This window comes from Prunus persica, chromosome G7 (genome assembly GCF_000346465.2).
Source record: "Prunus persica cultivar Lovell chromosome G7, Prunus_persica_NCBIv2, whole genome shotgun sequence".
NCBI classification, from domain to species: domain Eukaryota; kingdom Viridiplantae; phylum Streptophyta; class Magnoliopsida; order Rosales; family Rosaceae; genus Prunus; species Prunus persica.
This window is the reverse complement of record NC_034015.1, coordinates 16,235,326-16,260,316: the sequence shown is the minus strand read 5'-3', so window position 1 is coordinate 16,260,316 and position 24,991 is coordinate 16,235,326. Positions and strand designations below refer to the sequence as shown.

At 35.9% G+C, this 24,991-nt stretch overlaps 4 protein-coding genes across 4 annotated transcripts; 3 read left to right on the top strand and 1 right to left on the bottom strand.

Moving 5' to 3' along the window:
* LOC18771341 (DNA-directed RNA polymerase III subunit RPC5) lies at window positions 596-8,575 on the bottom strand. Its single transcript, XM_007201873.2, has 12 exons — window positions 7,759-8,575; window positions 7,460-7,636; window positions 7,267-7,341; window positions 5,902-6,066; window positions 5,520-5,567; window positions 4,540-4,646; window positions 4,390-4,443; window positions 3,734-3,785; window positions 2,844-3,472; window positions 1,928-2,143; window positions 1,558-1,678; window positions 596-961 (listed from the first exon to the last, which is right to left on the bottom strand). The coding sequence occupies exons 1-12, from the start codon at window positions 8,137-8,139 to the stop codon at window positions 890-892; spliced, it is 2,097 nt and encodes a 698-aa protein (XP_007201935.1). The 5' UTR covers window positions 8,140-8,575; the 3' UTR covers window positions 596-889.
* LOC18771093 (protein indeterminate-domain 2) lies at window positions 14,872-18,474 on the top strand. The gene is made up of 4 exons (XM_007204263.2): window positions 14,872-15,643; window positions 15,740-16,136; window positions 16,240-16,496; window positions 17,012-18,474. Exons 1-4 carry the CDS (start codon window positions 15,520-15,522, stop codon window positions 17,785-17,787), a joined length of 1,554 nt encoding a protein of 517 aa, XP_007204325.1. The 5' UTR covers window positions 14,872-15,519; the 3' UTR covers window positions 17,788-18,474.
* On the top strand, window positions 20,179-23,407 carry LOC18770461 (probable serine/threonine-protein kinase ifkC). The gene is made up of 5 exons (XM_020568214.1): window positions 20,179-20,417; window positions 21,956-22,190; window positions 22,265-22,441; window positions 22,522-22,703; window positions 22,805-23,407. Exons 2-5 carry the CDS (start codon window positions 21,964-21,966, stop codon window positions 23,131-23,133), a joined length of 915 nt encoding a protein of 304 aa, XP_020423803.1. The 5' UTR covers window positions 20,179-20,417; window positions 21,956-21,963; the 3' UTR covers window positions 23,134-23,407.
* LOC18769938 lies at window positions 23,856-24,991 on the top strand. Its single transcript, XM_020569012.1, has 5 exons — window positions 23,856-23,976; window positions 24,278-24,379; window positions 24,491-24,670; window positions 24,754-24,818; window positions 24,914-24,991. Exons 1-5 carry the CDS (start codon window positions 23,856-23,858, stop codon window positions 24,989-24,991), a joined length of 546 nt encoding a protein of 181 aa, XP_020424601.1.

Genomic DNA, 24,991 nt, shown 5'->3' with positions numbered 1-24,991 from the left:
GTTTTTTTTCTTTAACTTTTTACTACAAACTGCAGCCAGTAATATTATGATGAGATTTTACCAAACATAAATTGAACTTGAAACCTCTGATAACATTAGAAAAATGTTGAATTTTCACGTTTGTTGACTTTTAAAAATAACACCAGAAGAAGAGATATCCATATTTAAGTCTTGTTCTTAACCTAATCTCCCGATTACTTCTTTTAGTTCGTATAGAAATGGAGATAATTTGTGCTATGATTTATACCTGAAACCTGTATAAGAATATTGGAATTTTGATGGTCTCACAAAAAGAAATATCACTCAATTAAGAGTTAGTGTAGCACAATGCTCTATCAAAATTTTATTGAAGGTCAATTTCTAATCGTGTGTGATATAGCATGTGTAATACGATAAAACTTTAAATTGTCAATCTTAAACTTTGCAAAGTTTTCACCAAGATATTTCTTAAATGAGATCTAAAAACTATGTGGTTTAGACCATTAACCACACAACGAAATGGCCCAACGATAGAATTCTTTTCAACTATTCATCCAAAAGTTTTCATAATAAAATTAAGTTTTCATCAAATTTCCATGGGAGTCCCAATAAATGCGTGTTTTGAGTTTGGTTTATCACGATAAATCTCGGATAGCTTGTTATAGAGGAAACAAAGATAACAACATGTTGAAAATGCGCCTGCATAAAACTATCATTGTACACGTTGGCGTGTATCGTTCTTTTGCTTGTTTTGGCTTTGGCCGCCATGGCAATCCCAAAAAAAAAAATTTACTAACATAGCACAACGATGTACTTCCTGAAAAAGAAAGAAAAAATGAATTTGGCAGCTCCCTATTCCTTGAACCACCGGTTAAAATTTTGTCATAAATCCATCATCAGGTTTCCAAAATTAGTTCGGACCACCATCACCGCTTTTTAAGATCCAAGCAGAACCCTTGAACACGCAAAAATCATTCATGACCTGCACAAGTAAGCAACTTCTAATGAGAAATTATTAGGGAAGAATCATACTTCTAGTTAACATGCAAAAGCAGTCATCGCTGATATAGCATTTACACTGCTACGCACGAGCTAAGACCCCTCCTAGGCTGTTATGTAAACATGTAAAAACAAAGAGTATAAAACTTAATTAAACGTGATTCTAAGATTTGGTTTTCATTGCCACTAATTGAGCCCTCATCACTATCTTTCGGAACAGATGAGGTTAAATGAGACGCAATGTGTAATTCCATGCCGAGGTGCAAGTGCAACAGAAAAGCAAGGGTTTTTCAAGAACTGCTAGTAACGTGGTTCCAGAAAAATCAACGTGTTTTGCTGACCACTGATACACAAGAACCATATAATTGGGTTCAACAACACCGTTGAAAACATTGGGCAACAAGAAGAAGACACCTACAGTTTCTTAGGGGTTTCTAGCGCCTAGGGTCTTCTCACTTATTTAAAAATAAATTGTTGTGACAAACAGTCAAAATAAAGAAAAAAGGAGAAAATTTATGTTAGGTAGCCTGACAACCAATGTAAACCTCCTTCAGATCACAAACATAAGAAACAACTAACCTTGTTGTATTCGTTAGTGTTGATGTCCCTCTCAAGAGCAATCTTGGCAGCTTCAAAAACCTCACCCCTTTTAAGCTTCGCATTAGGTCCTTTTGTGCATAGTAGATCAATAACAACTTTCCTGCAAGAACAAACACAAATACGAAGTAAAATAAGAGTATAACTTATTACTTAACAATACTTGCAACTGATGGAATCTCGCTCATTCAGAAATCACGGTGGAACACACACCACAACATCATCATAGTTTCTGGTAAGAAAACAAGTAATACTTATAACCTCTTCTGTTAATATATCATCCCTACACCAAGGTACACAACATCATATGTTTTAGGCACTTTGTCAATAAATAGATGAAAATGGGAACAACCTCAATCTGTCATGCTCTGAGTGCTCTGGCGATGATTTCAAGACATATAACCCATGTATGTCTGCTGCAACTTGACATATCACCTTCTGCAACTCATGTTGAGGAGCATCAACACCATATGCTGCATCAATCACCCTTTTAGTTTTAGGATCAACCTTTGGAAGAGAAGACTTTCTGACTGCCAACCGCCGTAATCCTTCACATATGAGCCGAAAGCTGCCAAGAAAATTGCAAGTCAAAACTACAAGATTGAAGAAGATACTTCCATCAGTTCTGACAACTTCATGATTGCACCATCATATTGAGAACAGAGAGCGTTAATACTGAAAAGTGTAAACTGGATAGGTGTAGGACATCAGAAACCTTTTCAAAAGATAGTTATAACCTTAATAATAGAGCAACATTAATAGCCGTTCTAACAGGATTAAAATTCCAAACTAAAATAGAATGCTAGTATTAGTATTTTTGTTCATCATGCATGTTAAACAATTAAATTTGATACCCATAACTGTACTAATTAATGTTTCCTTACACATTTTACATGAAAATTTGAAGTAAATTGATAAAGTAATTGCCAAACACTAACAATGACCTAAAATTTGGCAGACATGATATTCATAACCAAAACATTAAATTCAAAATTTTAACTAAGAAATAACAAGAGACAATAAAAGTAATGAGGTGGCGTAAGAATTACAAAATTTTACACTGCTGTCAAGAGTTAACTAATTCTATCTCGTTTTCTAAAACACCCAACTTTTCATAAAATAAAATAGAACTAGCAGAACTACCTAATGCTAGCAATTATAATTCCAGTTCAAAGTCTACTACAGAAAATCTATCAGAAACTTTTTGATGCATGAATGCAGCTTCACGAATTGTGAAATGTACAGAGGTTACAGCTCAAAACACCTACTTGCAAACTTTGTGTTCATGAAGAACTTCCTTTATAGCCTCTGGTAAAGCTGCTCGAGTTTCATCTGACATGGTTCTTCCCCCAATCTGTACATCACTTGCACTTTTTGTCGTACCTTTATCAGAATTCAGTGATTTACCAGGCTTACTAGTCATACAAGCATTCTTCACACCACGGTCAGTATGAGCTTTAAAGGCATTCACCAACTTTTCTTCCATTCTTTCCCAGTTCTGTTCTTGGCTTTTAAAGATGTCTGGGTAGAGTTCTTTAAAAGACTTATCTGACTGCTCTTTTAATTTCCAATCTTGAGAGGAAGGTCTTGAGACAGCTAAAATTTTTAGGGATTCATACGCATGATTTTTATGGTTTTGTGGGAGGTTCAACTGTGAATTACTGATTACAGTGTTCTTCCTAAATAAATTTAGGACGTAATTTCTAGCTGTCTGCCGAGCAACATGATCTCTATCTTTCATATCTTTGGATGGATATAGCAATAAAGTTTTTGGAACCCAGAGACCAGAGTCCAGCAGTAATTGAGCATGCTTCTGAAGAACATCCAGAAGTTCTTCCCCGGTGTGATCAGGAGCGAAGTACTTCTTAAGATCACTGAACCGACGAGCTAAAGGTTCCTGTTATGGCACAATCTTGAATTAATGGATTGCTCAAGAACAGCCCTAAGAGAGTGTGCTTCTGAAGGTTATGAATCCACTGTCATGACTTTAAGGACTTTTCAAAAATAAAGACAATGATGGTAAATTAGCCCCAGTTCCATATGATGGAAGGCACAATGCTAATATGAGGTCAGACAAAAAAGGTGCGCACCAGCTTCAAATTTATTACTATAATATTATCAAAACACTAATATGTGGCTTAAGTAAGTTGCAACCAACCTCAACAAGCAACTTCTTGATACGCTCTTCCAGAGGCAGGGAAAGTAGAAACCTAAAACGACATTCATTCACATATTTAAATCAAAATCAAAATAAGGTTAAAAAAAAAGTGCTAATGTTTTCATTCAATAGCTATGTCCTTAACAAGTAAATAAATAAATATGCATAAATGTACACAAAACCAGGTGAACAAAAAACTTTCTTTGTCCACCAAAATGACAAACAGGCAAAAACAAGAGCAATCATCATATAGTATATATTTCTCTCGTTGTTTATCTAGCCAGCCAACAGGATTAAGATAACCAATAAATGAAGCACTTCACAAGGGGAATGGGAGGTCAACCAATAATTTTATATGACAATGTCTTGGTTGCTTCTCGTTCTATATTTTGTGTCTATATTGTAAGATTCATCTTCAAAATTTCAAATACACAACCTCTGTTTTCATGCAAGATTAAAAGACCCCTTCAGTTTCAACTTTTTGCAAAACTATTAAAAGATGGGCAAAATTGATACTCCCCTTACCTCTTTGAAAATTTAAGATGATGCTTTCAAAAGTACAACTTAATAAAAGGAACTCAACATATTACAGTTTGCACGATGTTAAAGAGAAAGGAAATTGACTGACGAACTCAATAATATGAAAATGACCGCACCTTCTTGAAGAACCTTTGCACGTTCTAGGACACAAGGAGTTAACATAGTCATACCTTCAAATAACAACAAAAATTTAACCATTATAATTTGAATTTCAAAAGCTTTTAAAGAATGGGCAAAAAGGTAGTATTGGGGAATAAATAACGTACGGGCTCATTGTAAACTGTATAGGAGAACTTTCTTGTCCCACCATCCTTCGTAAATATTTGGCCGAAAAATCACTTTCTGAGGAATGATACTGAAGTGGAACCCAACTCTGAAAGAGGCAGAGGAGGAAGACATTATCCCAACTAATCTAATAAAATAACCACCGTAATGCACACAGTCCTTTGTAGAAACTCAAACACACAACACCAAGTACTTTTTTTTTATGGCAGAAATCAAGAAACAAAATCCGGAGCATTAATTCCACGGAATAAGTTAAGATAATAAAGCAATATAATCAAAGATCCCGTAAAATGTGAAATAACAATTCAACAAAGCAACCACTGTTGCGAATGTTTGAAAAATCGCTAAAATGGTAGTGATATTGCCATGTTTGGAATGCCAGGGAGAACAAAACGTCTAGTGTTTCCAGACATTCAGACAATTTTCATCTACGACAGCAAAATAAACGAGCAATCGTCAAAATACTTGGGCTCCATAGAATGTATCTAGGCCGGCAAGTACAGAATGTTTAGTCTTCAAAGACGAACCTCACCAACAATAAATTTATCCATTTTCATAACCAAAAGAATAAACCATGAAAAATCTCTAACATATCCTTCATATGGTTCATTATAATATCACCCAAAAAACGAGTTAATTGTTAGAAATAGTCAAAGGATTCAACCGAAAGGTATAAAACCTGTCTCATAGGAAAACAAAACTTCTTACTTATGAACTGCACTTAGAAATAAAGCTTGGTGATGTCATACTCAACTAAGTGATCAGAATACCAATTTCTTATCTGACATAATGCTACTAAGTAGTAATATTTTCTCCTAAGAAATCCAAATTCATAGCAGGAGGGAGGAACTAATACTTCAATGCCGTCAGATCAGAATGAAAAGAATCATACTAATAAGCAAAGTTCATTAAATAATCCTCATTCTGCACAGATGTTTGAGATTATAAATCACTCCCATACCTCTTCATCTTCCGTTTTTTTCTCAGTTGAAGACTCCATCCGCTTGGTCTGAAACAAAATAGTTTCAAATGGTTCATAACATAGATTCAACTGTTATTATGTACCACATAAATAAAGTTTTTTTAAAAACAAAAAAAAAAAACAAAAACAAAAACTTGGATCGATGAGATGGAGTCAGACTTCAGGCACTGAAGTTAGAGAAGTCCAAAACTGGAGTATCATTGTAAAATCTAAAACTAAATACTTGATAGATTTTAATAAGTTCCAATATGCACAAAATGGGTCCAAATCCTAAAAAATTCTTCACTATAGTGCCATAATTTCGTACAAAATATCAAATTGCGGAGAGAGAGAGAGAGAGAGAGAGAGAGAGAGAGAATACCTGCTTCTTCGATGGACCCGAAGATGTTTCTTGTCTAGACTCCTCTAATTTAACTTTAACTTCTGCATCCCCTGTGACACTGTTCTTCCTTCTTGAAGAACCAGACTTCAAATGTTCCAGTGACGGTCGGAGCTGTACAACTTTATCAATAGGATTCAAGTGTAACTGCAAGATGAAAGAAAAAAAAAAGAAGCAAAACCTCTTTCAATGCTTCTACATTAATGAGTCAAACCAACACTGTGTCGCAAAGTGAGATACTATAACTATAACTAAAAAAACCATTTACTCTCGCAAGAGATACTAAGAAACTACTAATTACGTTGCAACATTTGTGTGTAACCTTTAAAAAAATCTGTTGGTATAATTGCATGTGCAAAACCACCAATATAAAGAGAACACAGAAGGACAGTTTGTCCGCATTTGCATGCGCATATGTCTAGAGAGGGCATCCATGGTAAATTTATTTAAATCATTAAAAAAATCAATCATAGATTCAATGAAATAAATGCACAACTCCCATCTACCAAGCAAGCCCATATATTCATGATTTCACGAGCACCTTTTTAAATGAATCGCCTTGGGGCCTAGCATGATATGACACATTTGACCAACTGAAGAGTGTTGGATTTGTGCACTAACATGCTCAGTCTAATCCCAAAACAACAAAAACTCATGCTCTCTGCGCAACTTTTACCAGAACAGAGAGACAACATACGGAGGAGAAGCATTTAGCAGCCTAAAATTTACGCAAGAACCCTTTCATGAAACTTTAGACAGGCCTAAAAGTGAACCTTGTTGGGGTCTGAAGACAGTGTTAAACTCTAGTAACTAAGCATATATGGGCATTCAAGTAATTATTCAAACCTAGCTACCTTTCAACAAATTAACACCATTCATGCTAAACACCTAACCACTTCCAAGGTAAATATTCCAACACTAGTTCAACTATGCATATTTTCAAGTGCAATAAGTGTATTCTCTTCAAAAATGAAAATACTGTTTATATCATCTGAAATTTGATTGGAAAATTAACTGACCTACAAGCGCAGAAGCCTTTCACAATTTTTCTCTTTTACTTCAAAAAATAAAATTGAGTCAATTTGAGAGGATTATCAGCTACAAATTCACAAATAAAGGTCATTACTTATTTCCTGGAATCATGGTCTCCTCAGACGATCTTAATGACAAACCACCCTTATTGGAAACATCTATCTCTGAAACTCGGGATGGCTGGAGTAAACGCATACGCAATTGCCTAAAGAAATCTAGCTCGTTTACCAATCTATAGTAATATAGTAAATTCAACCACATTAAACATAAAATCCGTGGATGATACTTCAAAAGGTCAAGAAAAGTTGCACATACCTTATCACCCATCAAAACCCCAACAGCATAGCCAGTTCCAGTAGTGCGAGTTGGCTTCCATGTTGTATACAGAGTCTGAGGAAAAATCCAATGACACAAAACCACACTGCATTACATAACAGTGTAGGCAACAATGTCACAACATCAAAAACCGAATTAAGATATAGCTACAATCTTTATGCAGAAAATTGACCTGCTTAGTCATTTTAAGTCTGTTACCGCAATCTTCGTCGTAATTCTTAGGGTCCAGATTAAGAGACAAATCAATCTCCATTTCTGAAGTGGCAGGCTTCAGCCTCACCTCCTCGCACCGGTTCTCCAACTCATACGGTCGCCACCATGGCCTCAGAGGATATTGCAATACATACAACTGATAAAGAAAGATTAAAAGAATTAAAGAAAACATTTCCCCCAAAAAATAAATAATAAAAATCAGAGCAACAACGAGCTTAAGGGAGAGAAAGAAAGAGAGAGAGAGAGAGATTGACAGACCTGCGAGTTGTCATCGATATGAGGATTGAAGAATACGTCGATTTCACGCACAATTGTGTCTTCGACATCGTCTTCTTCCATAGGGTCGTCCTCTTTTGGTTCTTCATCGGTTTCCATTTTCAACCCGCCATTTGAATCTTCGTTCTTAGGCGCGCCATCGGTTCCTTCTTCTTCTTCCTTTTCCGCAATCAGGGCATCCAGTTCTTCTGGTTTAGGTTTCAGCTCTGGCTTTTCGGGTTCGGGCTCGGTAACCGGTTTCGGAGGCTCTTGTTTGACGACGGGTTCGGATTTCGGTTTCGGCTTGGCTTTGGAGGACCTGGGCACGAATCTGCTGGGCCGGGCAGCAACCTGGCTCGGCTTGTCGAAGTCGTCCAGGTCCATGGTTCTGTGGTTTTCTTTGCTCCGGTGAACGGTGAAAATGGAGAGCAGAAAGCTGTCACTGTGAGGTTTCTTGTGCGCGGTTTTTTGTTTGCTTAGGGGTTTTTGGGGTTTGAAGTGTTTTGGGAGTGGTTTTACAAGTTACAAAGGCAAAGCAATATTATTTTTCTTTCTTTTTCTTCAATTTTTATTTTATGGTTTCTCTATTGTGATAAATGTGGTTAAATTTTTTTTTTTTTCAGTTGAAATGGCGGGCCTAAATTTAATTTAATTTATTATAAAAATTGCATAGACCTTCTTCTAACGCCCAATTAAACACAATAAAAAAAATTTGCCTCCTGCTAATGGGGTTGTATCATAGTGAAAAAGTATGTTTAACCTAAAATAGTCTCACGTTCAAAACCTTTAAACATTAGTGTGTATGAGTAAATTCCACTCCCCCTTCCTACCTTTGAAAAAAAAAATATATATATATATATATATATGCCTCTTCAATGCTTCATATTTGTTTTTAGCAAATAATGTTCAAATTCATTCACATACAACAAATTTTGTGAATGTATGGCAGCCCAAAGGCCCAAGAACGTTCTGAATGATTGGCAAATTCATTTTGATTGGGGTGCGCCAAAGCCCAAACTGCAGTGCAATACTTGGTCCACATATCAGATATTAAACTTGCAAAGCTATTTTCTCTGTCTTTTTTTTTTTCATGATCCTAAACCATTGAAGAGAGTTTAACTTCATCTTTGATCCACGCCGGATTTCAAAATCATGGACAAAAAAAATTTGGTAGACATTGTGTTTTGGTAGAAAGTTTGTTGGCAACTTGGCACTGTGGAGGATGTGTTGTTGGATCCTTGTGTTACTGAAAGGACCACTCCAAAAGTGAAGGAAACAATAAAATCATGACATATAACAAAAAAATGCTTTTTCGAGCCTTTAGCTGTCCCAATAAAGCTTCACAAAATGATACCATAAAGTAAATTTATCAAATTCATGGTATCATGATACCATGAATTTGCAAATTTACAGTATTCGAGGATGATTTTATGTTATGTTTGCAAGTAGTCTTATTTACCATGTCCAAAATTAGGAGGGATGTGAATTGCCAAGTCATATTTCTTCCCTTCGTTTGTTTTTTCATTTCAATCTTGTTTCAAAACTTAATTGAGCGGCCAATTTTATGTAATTGTTAAGGAATGAAAGATTAAAATGAGAAACTCAAATAACATGAAATAAGTGACGCGTAAGTAATCTGATTTACCGAGAAAGTGACATTTTTGTTCACATATCTTGTTCTTTCAAGTGAGCAAGCTATGAAGATTCAATAAGGATACTTCAACAGCTGTCCTGCGAGATCATGATATTGATAAGACGTACGAGAGGCATTGTGGTGCCCGGAAATTTTCTTTAAAGGAGTTTAGGTATTTAATGCTTTTTGGTGAGGGGATCTGAGGAGTTTGATCCTATTGCCTGGCCGAATTCGGAGTTTGCTGTTGGAAGATCAAGTAAATATCGATGAAACTGGTTTGCCAAACAATTTCTCTAGGGCTCGTTGGCTTTGAGATTGCCATAGTTTGATCAGAATCAAGCAACTCAATAAAATGAGTAAATTGAATAAGTGTTTACGTTTTTTTTTCTGTTAAACATGTCAGAATGTCGAGCATATCATTGCGTGTATACAGTTATGTTTTTATGTTGTTGGTTAAAAGCGCATATCTAATACAATAACTAGTTTTTGGTTTAGCAGCATTTCTTCTTTTTTGATATTGAAATAGGTTTCAAGTTCGAATCTACTCCCATATTGATAAGAAAACAAATATATATATATATATATATTCACAATCTAGTAACATAATACACCAAATTACTTGGCAAGAAAATTGGCTGCCTAAAATGACATGTACATTTATTAGAAGTTACTCTAATTTTGTGTTAGACGTGTCGAGAAAAACCCAAAATATCATAGTCTCGAGTCGAATACAAATCGAGTACTATTCTAAATTTGCCTAAAATAATTATTCATAGGTTAATTAGTCTTGTCACTTTCACACTCTATATTATTGTTTGCGATAAACAATTCAAGATCTAACGTGTACATAGACAGAGAACTACAACCAAACCATGTAATGTAACATTAATCAATTCTTGTATTTTCATTTTATTATATGGATACAAGTACAACATCATTACTCTTTCTAGGGTTTTTTCTTTTTGGTGTGATGGGGAGGGTGGTTGATGGATTGAAACTGTGGCCACCGGCCACCTCTCTTGTCAGTTGTCCCTATCGCAATTGCAAAAGAGAAGAGAAGGAATCAATCACCTTTTATTTGGTTTTCTTTTAAGTGAAGGCGTCAATGAAGACGGGAACCGATTAGAAAAGTTTGAGATATACATCCACCTTTCCCATCTCTCTTTCAAACCAAAAACAAGTAGTGTAGGAAATTGGTATTTAATTAGTCAATGACTTGTAGTTTTCCATTATGCACAGCTGACTCGGCAAGCTGCATCATGAAAGGAACAAGAGAGAGAGGGAAAAACAGAGAAGGGTTTGTGAAAAGCACATGCATCATGCATGGTCCATCGACATGCATGAGAAGATAAAAAAACTGATCCATTCCATTGAATATCTGTTTTACAATTTATAATCGAGAGCCCGTTTGAACTTTTGCAAAGCTTTTGCTCCTTTTTAATGAGGAAAAAGCCACACTTTTTCTTTATTTTTTTGTGTGTGGGCATGCAGATGCACATATATAACTTTTAAGATGCATCAATGAGCCTGCACAAATTGTCACGTTTTTGTCGGTTTTTAATCTGAAGGCAAAGAATTGTGTCAATCTCATGTATTAGCAAAAGAAAAATCATACACGGCACTCTTTGAATAGACAAATATACGTTTTAGATAAAAATTTGACTAACTAATGCCCAAAAAATCAAGATCTCATGCCCTCAATTTAATATAAAGTTAATGTCTATATGTATATATAAAATCTCTTTTCATTGATGGATTAACTACAAAAAGAAAAAGAAAAAAAATTTCAATCCAAACCTTGTATTTTTCAAGTCTTTATACATAGATTATTTTTGCAAAAAATCAGAAAAATTGAAAATTATTAAGACATCTAATTGTAAGTAACAAAATAGATGAACATGGTGCTTCAAAAAAAGACTAAAATAACAATCATCTAAATGAGTGGTCAAGTAGTTTCGAAAATTAATTTTTTAGATATATAATCTTTGAGGGAAATATATAAAACAGTTTAAATTATTGAAAAATAATATGTGATGGACTCTAAAAGGATGTCTCTCAATTGAAACTCATTGCGTATATGTATATATGAATCTTAATTATAATTTTATCATGAAATAGGTCCCAACTTTCATCGTTTACATATTAAAAAAAGTGGATACGTACTATATCTTGATCTCAATTATATGTGGATTTCAGATATTTTGTAGTAACATAATAATTATTTGATGTTATCAATATCGTGAAAACATTCATTGCAGCATGGCCAATAGATTGATTATTTTACCTGCAAATCCTGTCCCGAAACTCAGATTTGCACCAATATATCAGAAGATGGACCCTAACTAAATTTAATAGCAACTGTGTTTCAAGGTAGCAAATGTCACCAAGTTGAGGGACAGAAGCTACATGTGGACAAAAGCAAAAGCACCAGTAGGGTCGTTCGTTCATGTCATGATCACAATTTAAAATCGTCTCATGGTTCACAAGAGTTTTGTTTAAGCTTATCCTGTATTTTGGTAGTTAACACCGTTTTAAATCTTCATGATCTAATTAGTTTTTGACCTAAACATAATCCAAACTTGAAATCAACGTCGTCTTAATCATAAATGATAATATTAGCATAAAAATATAGATAGATGATGAGTCTTATGTCTGCGGTGAGTTTTTAAATTTGGAAGTTACTAATCTGATTAAGCATGTCTATTTTCAATTTATTGCTTAATAATTAAAATCTTAATCTCAATTTGATCTCAAATTGAGAATGTGATTGGTCATTGCCGTCTGTAAACTGGTTGGAAATCCATCCAAAGGGCCCCACACAATGCCTAATTAAAAAAAGAAATGCATTCCGAGTCAATGCAAGTGAAGTGGACGGTAGAGTCTACATAGAAAACTTGCCGGCCTTTTGGTTTGTATTTATTTATTAGCTCAGCCTAATTGTCTTTTGCTTATGCTAAACAGAATTTTAAACCTGAAATAATACAACTTTATATGGTATTTTTTTCCCCACGTACCATATGTTTCAAAAGCATGTAATTGTACGTAAATAAAAGGGATCAATTTTGTCAAAAGCCACATGCGTGCACGTTAAGCGTACAAATGCTTTTCTGATTGGGCTTTAGCTGGCTCGCTCTAAAGATGACAATTTTTTCAACAGCAAATTAGGAAATATTGCTGCATGGCTCTTTGTGACATTTTATCAAACACTTTTTAGTCACACTCCTTAAGCAAAAAAGTCAACAGAGCTAAGGGAAAAAAAACCTAAAATTAACATACCCCAATTTACCTACATATTTTAGTAATATAGTTTCTACATTTAGTTTTAGTTTTAGTTTTAGTTTTTAAATTTTATACAAATAATAATTTACTTTAATATAATCTAAATTATAGGAAAATAAATTCAAACTCGGGTACTGAGTGGGGAACACATCTGCTCTAGCCAACTTGATTAAGCTCATATATGTAATTTTTGTTTGAATAGTCAAGCTCTATTGCATCATTTTATAGGTTAAAATTATTTGGAAATATAAATTAACAAGTGTTCACATGATGATGAAAAATTGGAAGATTAACTAAGTTTAATAGAAAATCAGTGCACACTATATTCTGCTAATTTATCGACACAAACATGATACGTTTTATTAGTTGAGATAGTTGAGATAAATAAAGGTTTTTGGGGGGATTATTACTTGTTTATTTTAATTTTATGAACCCTTGGACAAACGTCAGATACTTGTCGAATTCAAAAGACAAAGAAAGACTTTGGGATCTATTCAAAGATGACAACCATAAAGTAACTACATTTTAATTTCATACTTTACCCTTTAAATCCACTTATATAAGCTTCGTAAAGCTTATGCGCATTATGTAAACACCTTTCAAGATTTTGATCCTTCCTTTGTTATCCAAAAAAATAGAACTTATACATTAAGCAAAACCCCTTATTTTATTATCTCACGATTAAGTAAAAACCTTTTAGAACTGACTTTTCTCAACAAGTGTGATAGTTGTGTGATTAATATGTTTTGCAAAAGGCACGTGCATTTGGAGACCGATGACTCAAATAAGTTCACAAACAAGAGGCGAGCACATTGTTTCTAGTTCAAATTCTGATTAATTATTGCGGCGTTCTCATCTTTATTATAAAATTAATCTATTTCATAATAATCTAAACTCATTTTACGTTCTATTTGATGCATGAACAATCCAACAATAGATGAATTTTGCTTCACAATGATAGAAAAACCCCACGTGTAAGAATCAGAAGCCATTACTTTTAATTCCACAAAAATGGTTCTCTTCTTTTGAGTTTGGACCACCATGACCGATCACGCATCCCTTAAAAAATGGGACATGAAATTGAAAATATCGGACAATTATTTAAGCATATCCTCCTTAGTCTCCACTGAAATGTTCATGAGATGATTGGGAACGTGTTCATGGAAATGAGGAGAAGAAAGAGTGTGAATCGTAAAGAAAAATACAAAAGTAAATGGTATGAAATGACTTATTACAAGTGAATGAAGACAAAAATAAGAAGAATAACATATTCTTTGGAAGGTGGAAGACCCTATCCTATAATCATAAATTATAACCTACTACTCACATGGCGCGCGCACACATTTTCCATCGATCAATTCAAAGACTACTCCTTTGATTTTGCTGGAGATCAAGACGACTTATATTCTTTCTTAATTAATTCACTTGTCCTTTTGTAGTCGAATGCTTTGTGTCCTCTTGTTACCTTCCTTGTCTTCATGCATTCTAACTAAGTACCATTTGTTGTCGAATGTCTCTCTCTCTCTCTCTCTCTCTCTCTCTCTCTCTCTCTCTCTCTCTCTCTCTCTCTCTCTCTGTGAAATGAATTAGCAAATAAAATCACGCAAATAATACGTTTAAGTGTTTTTTTTTATGACTTAAAATAAGATTACAAATTAAATTTATAGGTTTGCATGAATTTGGATAATATGAGGAGAAAAGATCAAGCCACGTCCTCACTTTTAATCCGACGTGTAAAATCTCAACTCATTTAACCGCAGTAACCCCAGTAAAATCAATATATAAATAAAAAGAGAGCAGTAATTGAACGTGGTGAAGCCTAGGAAACCTCACAACGTGTCCAGATCAGAATGGTTCAGAACACAAAAATCTCCAATCAAGAAAAAAGTAGTTTGACTTTTATGAATTTAAAGCACCGGTCGTCGACCATTAAGATTGTCCTTTGGTAGACCAAAACGCATTCAAACACTCCACTAAACGACAAACCCATCGTATTTGGTACCACTTTTTTCTCTTCCGACAACAACACCCAAGAACTCGACAGGTGGACTGTAATAACCTCCGTGTCTGTAATTAGAAGCTTGAACAACAAGTCATGGCCAGCTCAGGTTAATCCCCTGCTTGCCACTAATTAATCTCGATTAAACATCTAATTTTTTAATTGATCACTTTTCTCAGTTTCTCTCTCTCCTGAAAAGTCAGTGAGAAAAGCAGAGGAAAGTCTTTGGCTTCAGACTCTATCTCTCTCTCTCTCTCTCTCTCCGTCTCTCACACAAGTCACAAGCTTATTCTATTTCTTCTCCTTATTCACAGAATCTTAATCTCACTCTGTTCTTGGGAGGCTTTATAAAACCCTGCCTTTTCTGTTCTGACTTCTATTTAGACGGAAGCTCAATCAAGTTGTTTTGAGAGTAGTGAAGTAGCTAAGAAATAGGTACAAGTTAGCTGAGTTTTTTTGATTTTGTACGTTTTAGATCAAATTTTGACTGTTGGATCAGAGTATCTTTCTAGGTGGTTGTAATTTTTGAGGTTTTTTCTATTAATCTCTGGGTTGAGTGAGAAGCTTTTATTTTACTCTCTTGGGTTTAATCATTGTGTTTCTGGGGTAATGTATACTTTGGTCAGAGATCCATCAGACAGAGCTGGTAGGTGGGCATAGAGAAAAAAAGGGGGGGACCTTGACTGGTAGATGAGAGAAAGAGATGAAACTGAACCCTAGAAAATGAAAACTTCGTACCTACAAGGCTTCTTTGGAGTTCTAAGATAAAAACCCAATAGTGGATTTTTTGCTTTTTGTCCTGTAGATTGAGTTCAAAAAAAAGGAAAACCCAAGAGAGAAATTCTTAGTTCTGATGCCGACCGACCTAGATAATTCCTCTACAGCTTCAGGTGAAGCTAGCGTTTCTTCCTCTGGCAACCAAACTGCTCCTCCCAAACCCACCACCAAGAAAAAACGTAACTTGCCTGGAATGCCAGGTAGCTCAAAAAGAAAATTCCCCAAATTTGTTTTTACACTGATGTTCATAATCTCTGTCTGATTTGGTGAAATTTGACTTTTGGGTTTTGTTACAGATCCAGATGCAGAGGTGATTGCTCTGTCTCCCAAGACCCTATTGGCCACAAACCGTTTCGTTTGTGAAATTTGCAACAAAGGGTTTCAGAGGGATCAGAATCTGCAGCTTCATAGGCGTGGTCATAATCTGCCATGGAAGCTGAGGCAGAGGTCGAGTAAAGAGGTGAAGAAGAGAGTCTATGTCTGCCCAGAGCCCTCTTGTGTGCACCATGACCCATCAAGAGCTTTGGGTGATCTCACTGGGATAAAGAAGCACTTTTGCAGAAAGCACGGCGAGAAGAAGTGGAAATGCGATAAGTGTTCCAAGAAATATGCGGTTCAGTCGGATTGGAAAGCCCATTCCAAGATTTGTGGTACCAGAGAGTACAAATGCGATTGTGGGACTTTGTTTTCAAGGTTCATAAAAGCTGTGATTTTTATCTGAATTTTTTTTATGTTTTTGAGCTTAACTTGTTGGGTTTTAAGTTGGTAAAAGTTGTTGTGTTTTTGGTCTTTGAAGGAGGGATAGCTTCATAACACATAGGGCCTTCTGTGATGCTTTGGCTGAGGAGAGCGCCAGAGGCCATACCCAAACTCCAACCCAGACTCAAACGGAAGTGAATTTGAATTCAGAATCAGACCCAAAAGATCAAAGTGCTAATTCACCCCCACAGCCAACACCACAGCCACCAGTTCCTTCCCAAGCTACAACTTCATCAGTCCCATCTCAGTCAGCTGGTTTATTATCTTCACCTATGCCTATTACACAAAATCCAGGTAAATATGTCCCAAATTGGAAAATTGTCAATCTTTTCAGTTGGGTTTTGTCGGATGTGTTTTTAGTCTGAATAAACAACAAAACTTAGTTATCTTTGTTTTGTTTGTGTGTGTGTCTCTCTCTCATGCCATGGATCTTGGAGTGTAGTAGTTTTTGTCTGTTATGAAATTTGTTTTCAGCTGGGTATGTATCACAGAATGGTAACTGAACAGAGATTTTTGGAATTTAATTAACTACTGAATAAAAATAAGCTTCTTAGAGGTTAATATTAAAGTTTTAGTTTTCAGACTGCGTAATCTCAATAATTTCAGACTGCGTAATCTCAATAAAGAGACTAGTGATTCAAAAGCTAAAAGGGAAGAGTAAGTGGGTTAAGAGAAAGGAAACCATTATTGATCCTCCTTTTCCTTCAAAAGTCCTTCATAAAGAAAGGCCTAACTTTCTATTCCTGTATGTTATGTGTGTTTAAGTGTGACCCCTTTAATTTTTTTTATCTTTTCTCCTTTGGTTGTAGTGACAGAATTGCCTGAAAATCCCACACAAACTATGGAAGAAGCACCAGCTGTGACTGGTCCGAAGGGGAACTGTAGCAGCAGCAACAGCTCAAGCAGCAATGGTAGTACAAGCAGTAGTGTTTTTGCAAGTTTATTTGCTTCCTCAACAGCATCAGCAAGCTTGCAACCTCTTCAACCTCCTGCATTTACCGACTTAATTCGAGCCATGGGGAATCCAGATAGTACAACTGACTTAGCACCATCTTCTTCAGTAGAACCTATCTCTCTTGGCCTCTCAACCAGCCATGGATCCTCACTTTTTGGGCCTGCAGGACAGGAGCGTAGGCAGTATGCGCCTCCACCACAACCAGCTATGTCAGCTACAGCACTGCTTCAGAAAGCTGCTCAAATGGGAGCGGCAGCAACTAATGCATCGTTGCTTCGTGGGTTTGGCATTATGTCTTCCTCATCATCTTCTGCACAACAAGAGAGTTTGCAATGGAGTCAGCGGCAAGCAGAACCAGATAGTGCCTCAGTTGCTGCAGGGCTTGGACTTGCTCTTCCTTGTGATGGAGGTTCAGGATGGAAGGAACTAATGATGGGAAGTCCTTCCATGTTCGGGCCTAAGCAAACCACACTCGATCTTTTGGGATTAGGAATGGCCGCTGGTAATAACCCCAGCGGAGGATTGTCAGCCCTAATTACATCTATCGGTGGAGGCCTCGATGTAGCCGCTGCAGCTGCATCCTTTGGAGGCGGAGAATATAGTGGTAAAGACTTGGCAAGGGGCTCATGAAATGGAATATTGAAGAAGACATTTTGTTCCATTTGACTTAGAGGAAGGGGTGTACAAGGTGCAGGCTCATCTGGAGTATGGAAAGTAGATGTTGCAGAGTGAAGTAAGACATACATAAAAATAAAATAAAAGATTAGCCCTCATGGCATAGAGGTAAGCATCAGAACACAGGCAGTTGGGTCTTTTTTATTGTTCTGCTGCCTTGGTGACTAGGGCGAAAACGACTTTGTCTGGCTGGTGTAGACTTTTGTGAAAGCTAAAACCAGAGAACCTTTCTTCTGTTTGTTTAACTTGGGGATTTCAGCATACGTGAAGTGTAAGCTAGAAAAATGGGAGGAAACGTGTATGTTAGTTTGTGTTAGCTTAAGGTGATTTGGTGAATGAATATGTATACCTACTGCATGCATTCTTTAATTTTGTCAAGTTTCTCAAGCCAAGCCTAGTGATAAAGGCTCAGTGGATGAGTTTTACCAATTGGGTTTGCAAAACTAGGCCTAAAGTTTTTCTTTGTAGCAATTTGTAGTGGCCAGGTAGCGGTAGATGGATGTAGTTTGGGGCTGATCTTGTAAATTACTGTTTGAGTAGGCTGTAGTTTTAGGGCTACTGGACTCGGTCAAACCCTCCAATTTCCATCACTTTGTATGTACAATTAAATCAAGATTAAATTATTATCTTCTAGTTATTTAAGTTCTTGAGGCTGAGATATGGGGTCTTTTCTTTGGTTTGGAGTTGGCAATTGAGAAAGGCATCAGTAGTCTCTTATTGAGATGGACTCACTCAGCTATTGCAGTCAATCTCTGTCAGAATTCTTCTATGCTTGCTCCGCATTCCTTAGCTGCTTTGGTTAGGAGCTGTTGTGACCATATGCAGCAGTTTCCCAGTTGTGCCCTTCAGCATGTTTTTTGGAGTTATCAAGTGGATCTTGGGCTGTGTGCGTGTTTGAGCAGGCCCCTAGTTGGTTAAGTGCTTAACTTCTTGATGATCGCTTGGAATTATTCATTCTAGATTGGTCTGTTTAGACCAGTGTATGTAGTCTGTTTCTTGGGGCTTGGCCCCCTACTTAATCGAAAAAAGAAAGAAAAAGAAGTTGGCATGTTGGTTTCTGTTGGTAAAGGGCACCTAAATATAAAAGATGCAATGGATTTAATAACTTAAGAAATTAAATCAAAGTTGTTGTTTCAACATAAAGACATCCTCCTCCTGCATTTCTTCCAAGCCCAAGTTTTCAACCGAAGTGCAAATTCTTGGAGACAAGTGAAAGACTATTCATCATTTGAAGCTTCATCTGTTACCAAATGAAAGAACATTAAAAGGAGTGAAAGACTATTCATCATTTGAAGCTTCATCCAACGGTTCAAAAAAGTTTCTTAAAAGGAGTGCAAACGTGAGTGAACCGTTGAATTTACATCCAATGGTGAATGACCACAAATCTCTTGGACCCTTGTAGTCCAAGAGATCAGGACTGTGAAAATGAAATGGCTGGATAGAGAAAAATGCCCCTGTTATGGTTTTGCAAGGTTTGAGAAAAATGCGAGAATTAAAAGTTGCATCAAGCTCCAAGCCATGATCTCAGCTGTCAGAAAATTAATTTGAGTGTTACAGTCACACTATCATATGGTACAATCTCGATCTCTTGGACTACAGGGGTCAAGAGATTTGTGGTCACTCACCGTTGGATGTAAATTCAACGGTTCACTCACTCTTGCACTCCATTATATTAATATCCAACGGTGGGTAACCACAATCTCTTGGACTCCTATGGTCCAAGAGATCGGGACTGTCATATGGTATTACTAGTTCATGTATTAAAATATAGGTAGACACTATGATTGATATCTCATAGACCTAGAATTTAGTATTTATAAATAAATATTTGTATTATAATTTTATTAGATTGATAACACCGTATGACAATGCGTGTGATTATTACACTGAAATTTACCCTTGCCACCACAATCTAGGAGTTTCAAATAACTATGCAAAGTTACATAACTTAAAAACCAACGTAAAAAATAATTGGTGTACAATAATTAGGTACTACATATTAGGGATCGTCATTAGACCAAACCAAACGGGTTCAACCATTGAATCGGACTAAGTTTTAACTCATCAGATCTCGAACTATCCACTTTGGTCCGCAGGCCAAATCATGATTACTATTCAATTTCAAATTTATGAAGGGGTTTTTATGACAATAATGTCCATAAGGTTTGAGAAATTATTAGGTTTAGTAATTTTTCTTTCATGTTACATGACATGCAGGTGAGACCCACAAATTTAATAGTATAAGAAAACATAAATTTTTTAAAGAAATACTTTTAAGAATTTAAGATTTAAAAAAGAAAGAAGAAAAAGACTAAAAAATGCAAGAGAAAGAAAAACCGGTTGCTTTTTTTAAATTTCTGTGTCAAACGCGCAGTTTAAGTATCAACAATTTTCCCTCCAATTTTTGTTTGGGAGTGTTCTGGAACCAAGCACTCTGGCTCGTACAGTGAAACGGCACCGTCGGTCTCTGCAAAACTTACAATATAAGCTTTCGGTCCGTCTCATAATCTCTCTCTCTCTCTCCCTAACACACTCGCTAGGATCGATCGCTTCGGACCTCTCTCTCGGCTAGTTTCTCACATTTTGTAAGTTTATCTGATCTTTAATTTTTTAGCTATTATAGAATTAATGGATTCTAGGTTTACATTTATGGAGCTCTAGGTTTAGATTAATGGCAAAACTATAATCTAAAGGAGAAATGTTGGAGAGTTTACTGGCCAAACTGAAACACGAAGAGAAAGAGATAATTGTTGATTGGCTCTGTAGTTCTGTATATTGTGATGGTATGTATGAATGTGATTTAGGATTTAACGGATTGTTCTCTTTTTTCTCTATTTAACTTATGAAGTTCTTGATTTAGTAATTAATTATAGATTTTCCATCGGCAATATACTTGATATTTTCTTTAAAATCTTTATGTTCTTGCCATTAAAATCTTTATGTTTTTGTGTTGAAGTTAAAGCTCTAAAGAAAAACATAAAGATTTTAATGGCAATGGAAAGTTTGAGATTCTAAGAGATCAAGGATTGGCATGTGAGGCAGGCAACCCAAGAAACTTGTCCAACTGCAATATTTGTTGATGATTTGTACAAAAGAATGAGATTTATGATTCAATGGATTGTTCAATTCTTTCTGTATTTAGCTCAGGATTTATGGAGTTTGTTCTGTTAGAACATGTCAGATGTTATCTGCAGATTCATATAATTGTAGTTCAAATTCAAAGCTTAGTGTTTTAGATTACATGTGACTCTTGTTGTAAATTTTGTTTAGAGTTTTGCTTCAAACTGTCCTTCATTCTAGATTCAGTTTTGTATTTTGAATATGTAATCCTATACAAACATCAATATACATATCGGATCACACCACCCTAAGTAAATTTTGAGATTCCAAGAGATAAAGGATTGGCATGTGAGGCAGGCAACCCAAGACACTGTCAAACTGCAATATTTGTTGATGATTTGTATGAATGAGTGAGATTTAGGATTCAATGGATTGTTCAATTCTTTCGGTATTTAGCTCAGGATTTATGGAGTTTGTTCTGTTAGACCATGTCAGATGTTATCTGCAGATTCATATAATTGTAGTTCAAATTCAAAGCTTAGTATTTTAGATTACATGTGACTCTTGTTGTAAATTTTGTTTAGAGTTTTGCTTCAAACTGTCCTTCATTCTTGGTTCAGTTTTGTATTTTGAATATGTAATCCTATACAAACATCAATATATATATCGGATCACACCACCCTATGTAAATTTTGAGATTCCAAGAGATAAAGGATTGGCATGTGAGGCAGGCAACCCAAGACACTGTCAAACTGCAATATTTGTTGATGATTTGTATGAATGAACAAGATTTAGGATTCAATGGATTGTTCAATTCTTTCTGTATTTAGCTCAGGATTTATGGAGTTTGTTCTGTTAGACCATGTCAGATGTTATCTGCAGATTCATATAATTGTAGTTCAAATTCAAAGCTTAGTGTTTTAGATTACATGTGACTCTTGTTGTAAATTTTGTTTAGAGTGTTGCTTCAAACTGTCCTTCATTCTAGATTCAGTTTTGTATTTTGAATATGTAATCCTACACAAACATCAATATAAATATCGGATCACCTCACCCTGTATAGGATTCGACATGGAGACAATTTATTGTCCAGTCACCCAAGTGATAATTCAAGATCCAAAGCTTTTTCAGAACAAGCAGTCTAGATTGCTCACAGACTATGATGAGATTAAAGCCCTTGGTAGTGGAGCCTTTGGCGTTGTTGTCTCTTGCAAGAGTAAGATAGATGAGACATCTTATGCTGTGAAGAAAATTGCAATTGGCGACGAAGAGGAATTCAAGTTTGATCGGGTTAGAAGGTAAGTACTATTTGGCATTTGCATATTTAATTCTTACTGTGTTTAGACTATAATGATGCATATTTTATGTACAGGGAGGTGCTGATCATGTCTCAGTTGCAGCATCCATATATCGTACGGTACCATACGGTATGGCTTGAGCCATTTTTGGCTGGTCTAAACAATATTGCTGATGATGATGATGAAGGGAATTCATCGGTTAGCAATATTAATCTCCCTCATCTATACATTCAAATGGAGTTGTGCGACAGGTATCTAATAGTACTTATAACTTTGCCCAATTTGAGATTACTTACCTTAATTTAATAGTTTGAATTTGAATCCTTGGCAGCACTTTAAAGGATATATTTGAGAGTGACAAGATTATGACAGAGCCTTTATGTTGGAGAATTTTTGGAGACGTTATGAATGGTCTTACATATATGCATGCCCAAGGAATTATGCATGGAGATCTCTCTCCTGCTAATATTTTTAGGTGTGGTGATGTGTGGAAGATAGGGGACTTCGGACTAGGTATATTCATCCTCTCTTAAAGTCCATAGATCTTTAGTGTTGTGGCAAACAATGACTTAAATTGACTAACAAATGTTCAGTTTTTATTTTCTTCTTTGCAGCCCGAAATGTGAATGATGAAAATGATGATAAAGTGATTAAAAGCCTAAACATGAAGGGAACATATAAAGCACCAGATGAAAATGTGGATTGTGCTGTAGATATCTATAGTGCAGGTATTTTGCTATTTGTGATGATATTGAAAATGAAACTCATCACCGACATGGAAATGGTAGTAGCAATTGCAGATTTGAAGAATCGTGGGGAGCTGCCGGAGGAGTGGAATAATTATCCACGGTGGCAGTTAGTGCTGAAGCTCGTGCAGAGGAGACCGGACTTGAGGCCTAGTGCTAGGGATCTTTCAACGATTGTCATTGCTTACTCACAGTAGCCTTTCCAACATATCTTCTGCCTCTGCCTCCACAGCATACCATATACTCTCCTTATGTTTGTATTTTTACTGTAATTGATAACAACCCATGAATGGGAAAGTACTGCGTACAAGCAACACATGTAAATGCTAGTAAAGACAGGAAAGTGATCAGAAGCATAATTTGTACCATTTTAGATTTTGGACTGTTTGATAAAGTTTTACTGAAAGCTTGCAATTTTGATTTGACTGTTGTATAAATCCCACAGAAAAACCTGTTTTTGGGTTTTTATTCTTTTATAGAGATCCTTTATAAGCTTAAACACCATTTTTTTTTAACCCTCCTCTAGCATCCTTAAGAATTAAGAATTAAAGACACCAAAAATGTTAAGAGATACTTAGATATCACTTTATGAATGTGAGTTGGCATGAGTGCAGCAAAGCTTTGATGACTCAGCATTCTCCACTCCCTACTTAACACTGTTACTAGGATTTGAAGGTCCCAACTCTGTGAGAGAGAGAGAGAGAGAGAGAGAGAGACAGACAGACAGACAGACAGACAGACAGACAGAGATTATAAATGTAGACAGTAGGCAGGTACTAGAAGAGTGCACTGCACTTTAAAAAGCTAGGAGGAGGAGAAAAGGGAAGTGCAGAACATTCAACAGAAGTATTACTTATTTATAGAAATAGCTTCTGTGAACCATAACTTCCTTGCCTTGTTATCAACTATCATCACCTGAATGGCTCAAACCAAGGTCACTCGGAGGGCAGCTACAATATCAGCAAGAGTAGCATCAATGGCAATAGCATGGGAACTCTTCATTAACATCCTTATGACAATTGAAGTTGCCAAGCAGAGAGGCCTCTAAAAGATGAGAAGCCAACAAAATTTATTGAGCAAGACATACATGAAGCATTTTTTGTGGAAGTGGTCAATTTTCTATGGGAGGCTGGAGGGTCTTCTTATCAGCCTGTTTGGCCAGTGAATTTGATCCAGCAAGAACACAGAGAGAGATAGAGAGCATAAAAGGGATATAACTATTACATCTAATTTCCTATTAGATTTGATGATTCTTCCTTTCATGTTTACTGTTTTGGTATTTTGACATATATATATACTGGTTGTTAATAGTTGGCTCAATAGTTGGATTCTTTGGTGCAGCACTGGGTAGTGTGGGAGGTGTTGGAGGTGGAGGTATTTTTGTACCAATGCTTGCCTTGATCATTGGTTTTGATCCCAAGTCTTCCACTGCCCTTTCCAAGTGTTAGTAATCACTTTTCCTTTTAATCTTTTCTTTTAACTTGTTAATTTAATCTTAATGTATTCAATTTAGACAGAACTGAAGAACTGTATGCCATCCTATTGGTCATGCAGGTTCAACAGTATACTTCAATTTGAGACTTAGGCACCCAACACTGGACATGCCCCTTATAGATTATGATCTGGCTTTACTCTTTCAGCCAATGCTCATGCTAGGCATCAGCATAGGAGTTGCCTTCAACGTCATGTTCGCCGACTGGATGGTCACAGTTCTACCTATCATTCTCTTCTTACGTAATAACATTTTGAACACAAATTCCTTATTTACTTTGAATACTCCCAATAATCTTATTAGATATTTTTCTGAATTCTGGCAGGTGCAGCAGCAAAAGCTTTAATGAAAGGCGTAGAAACATGGAAGAAAGAGACAATGATGAAGAAGGTAAGGTTTTCACTTAACTATTTCCTGAGCTATCAATAAATATGGTCTGGTACCAATTTAGTAACAAGGAATTTGAGATTTCAAATGACTTTCAGGAAGCAGAAAAGCAGTTGGAGTCGGAGTCCAAACCTGGTGTTGAGTGCTCATCCAAGCAAACATTCCTATATATTTAG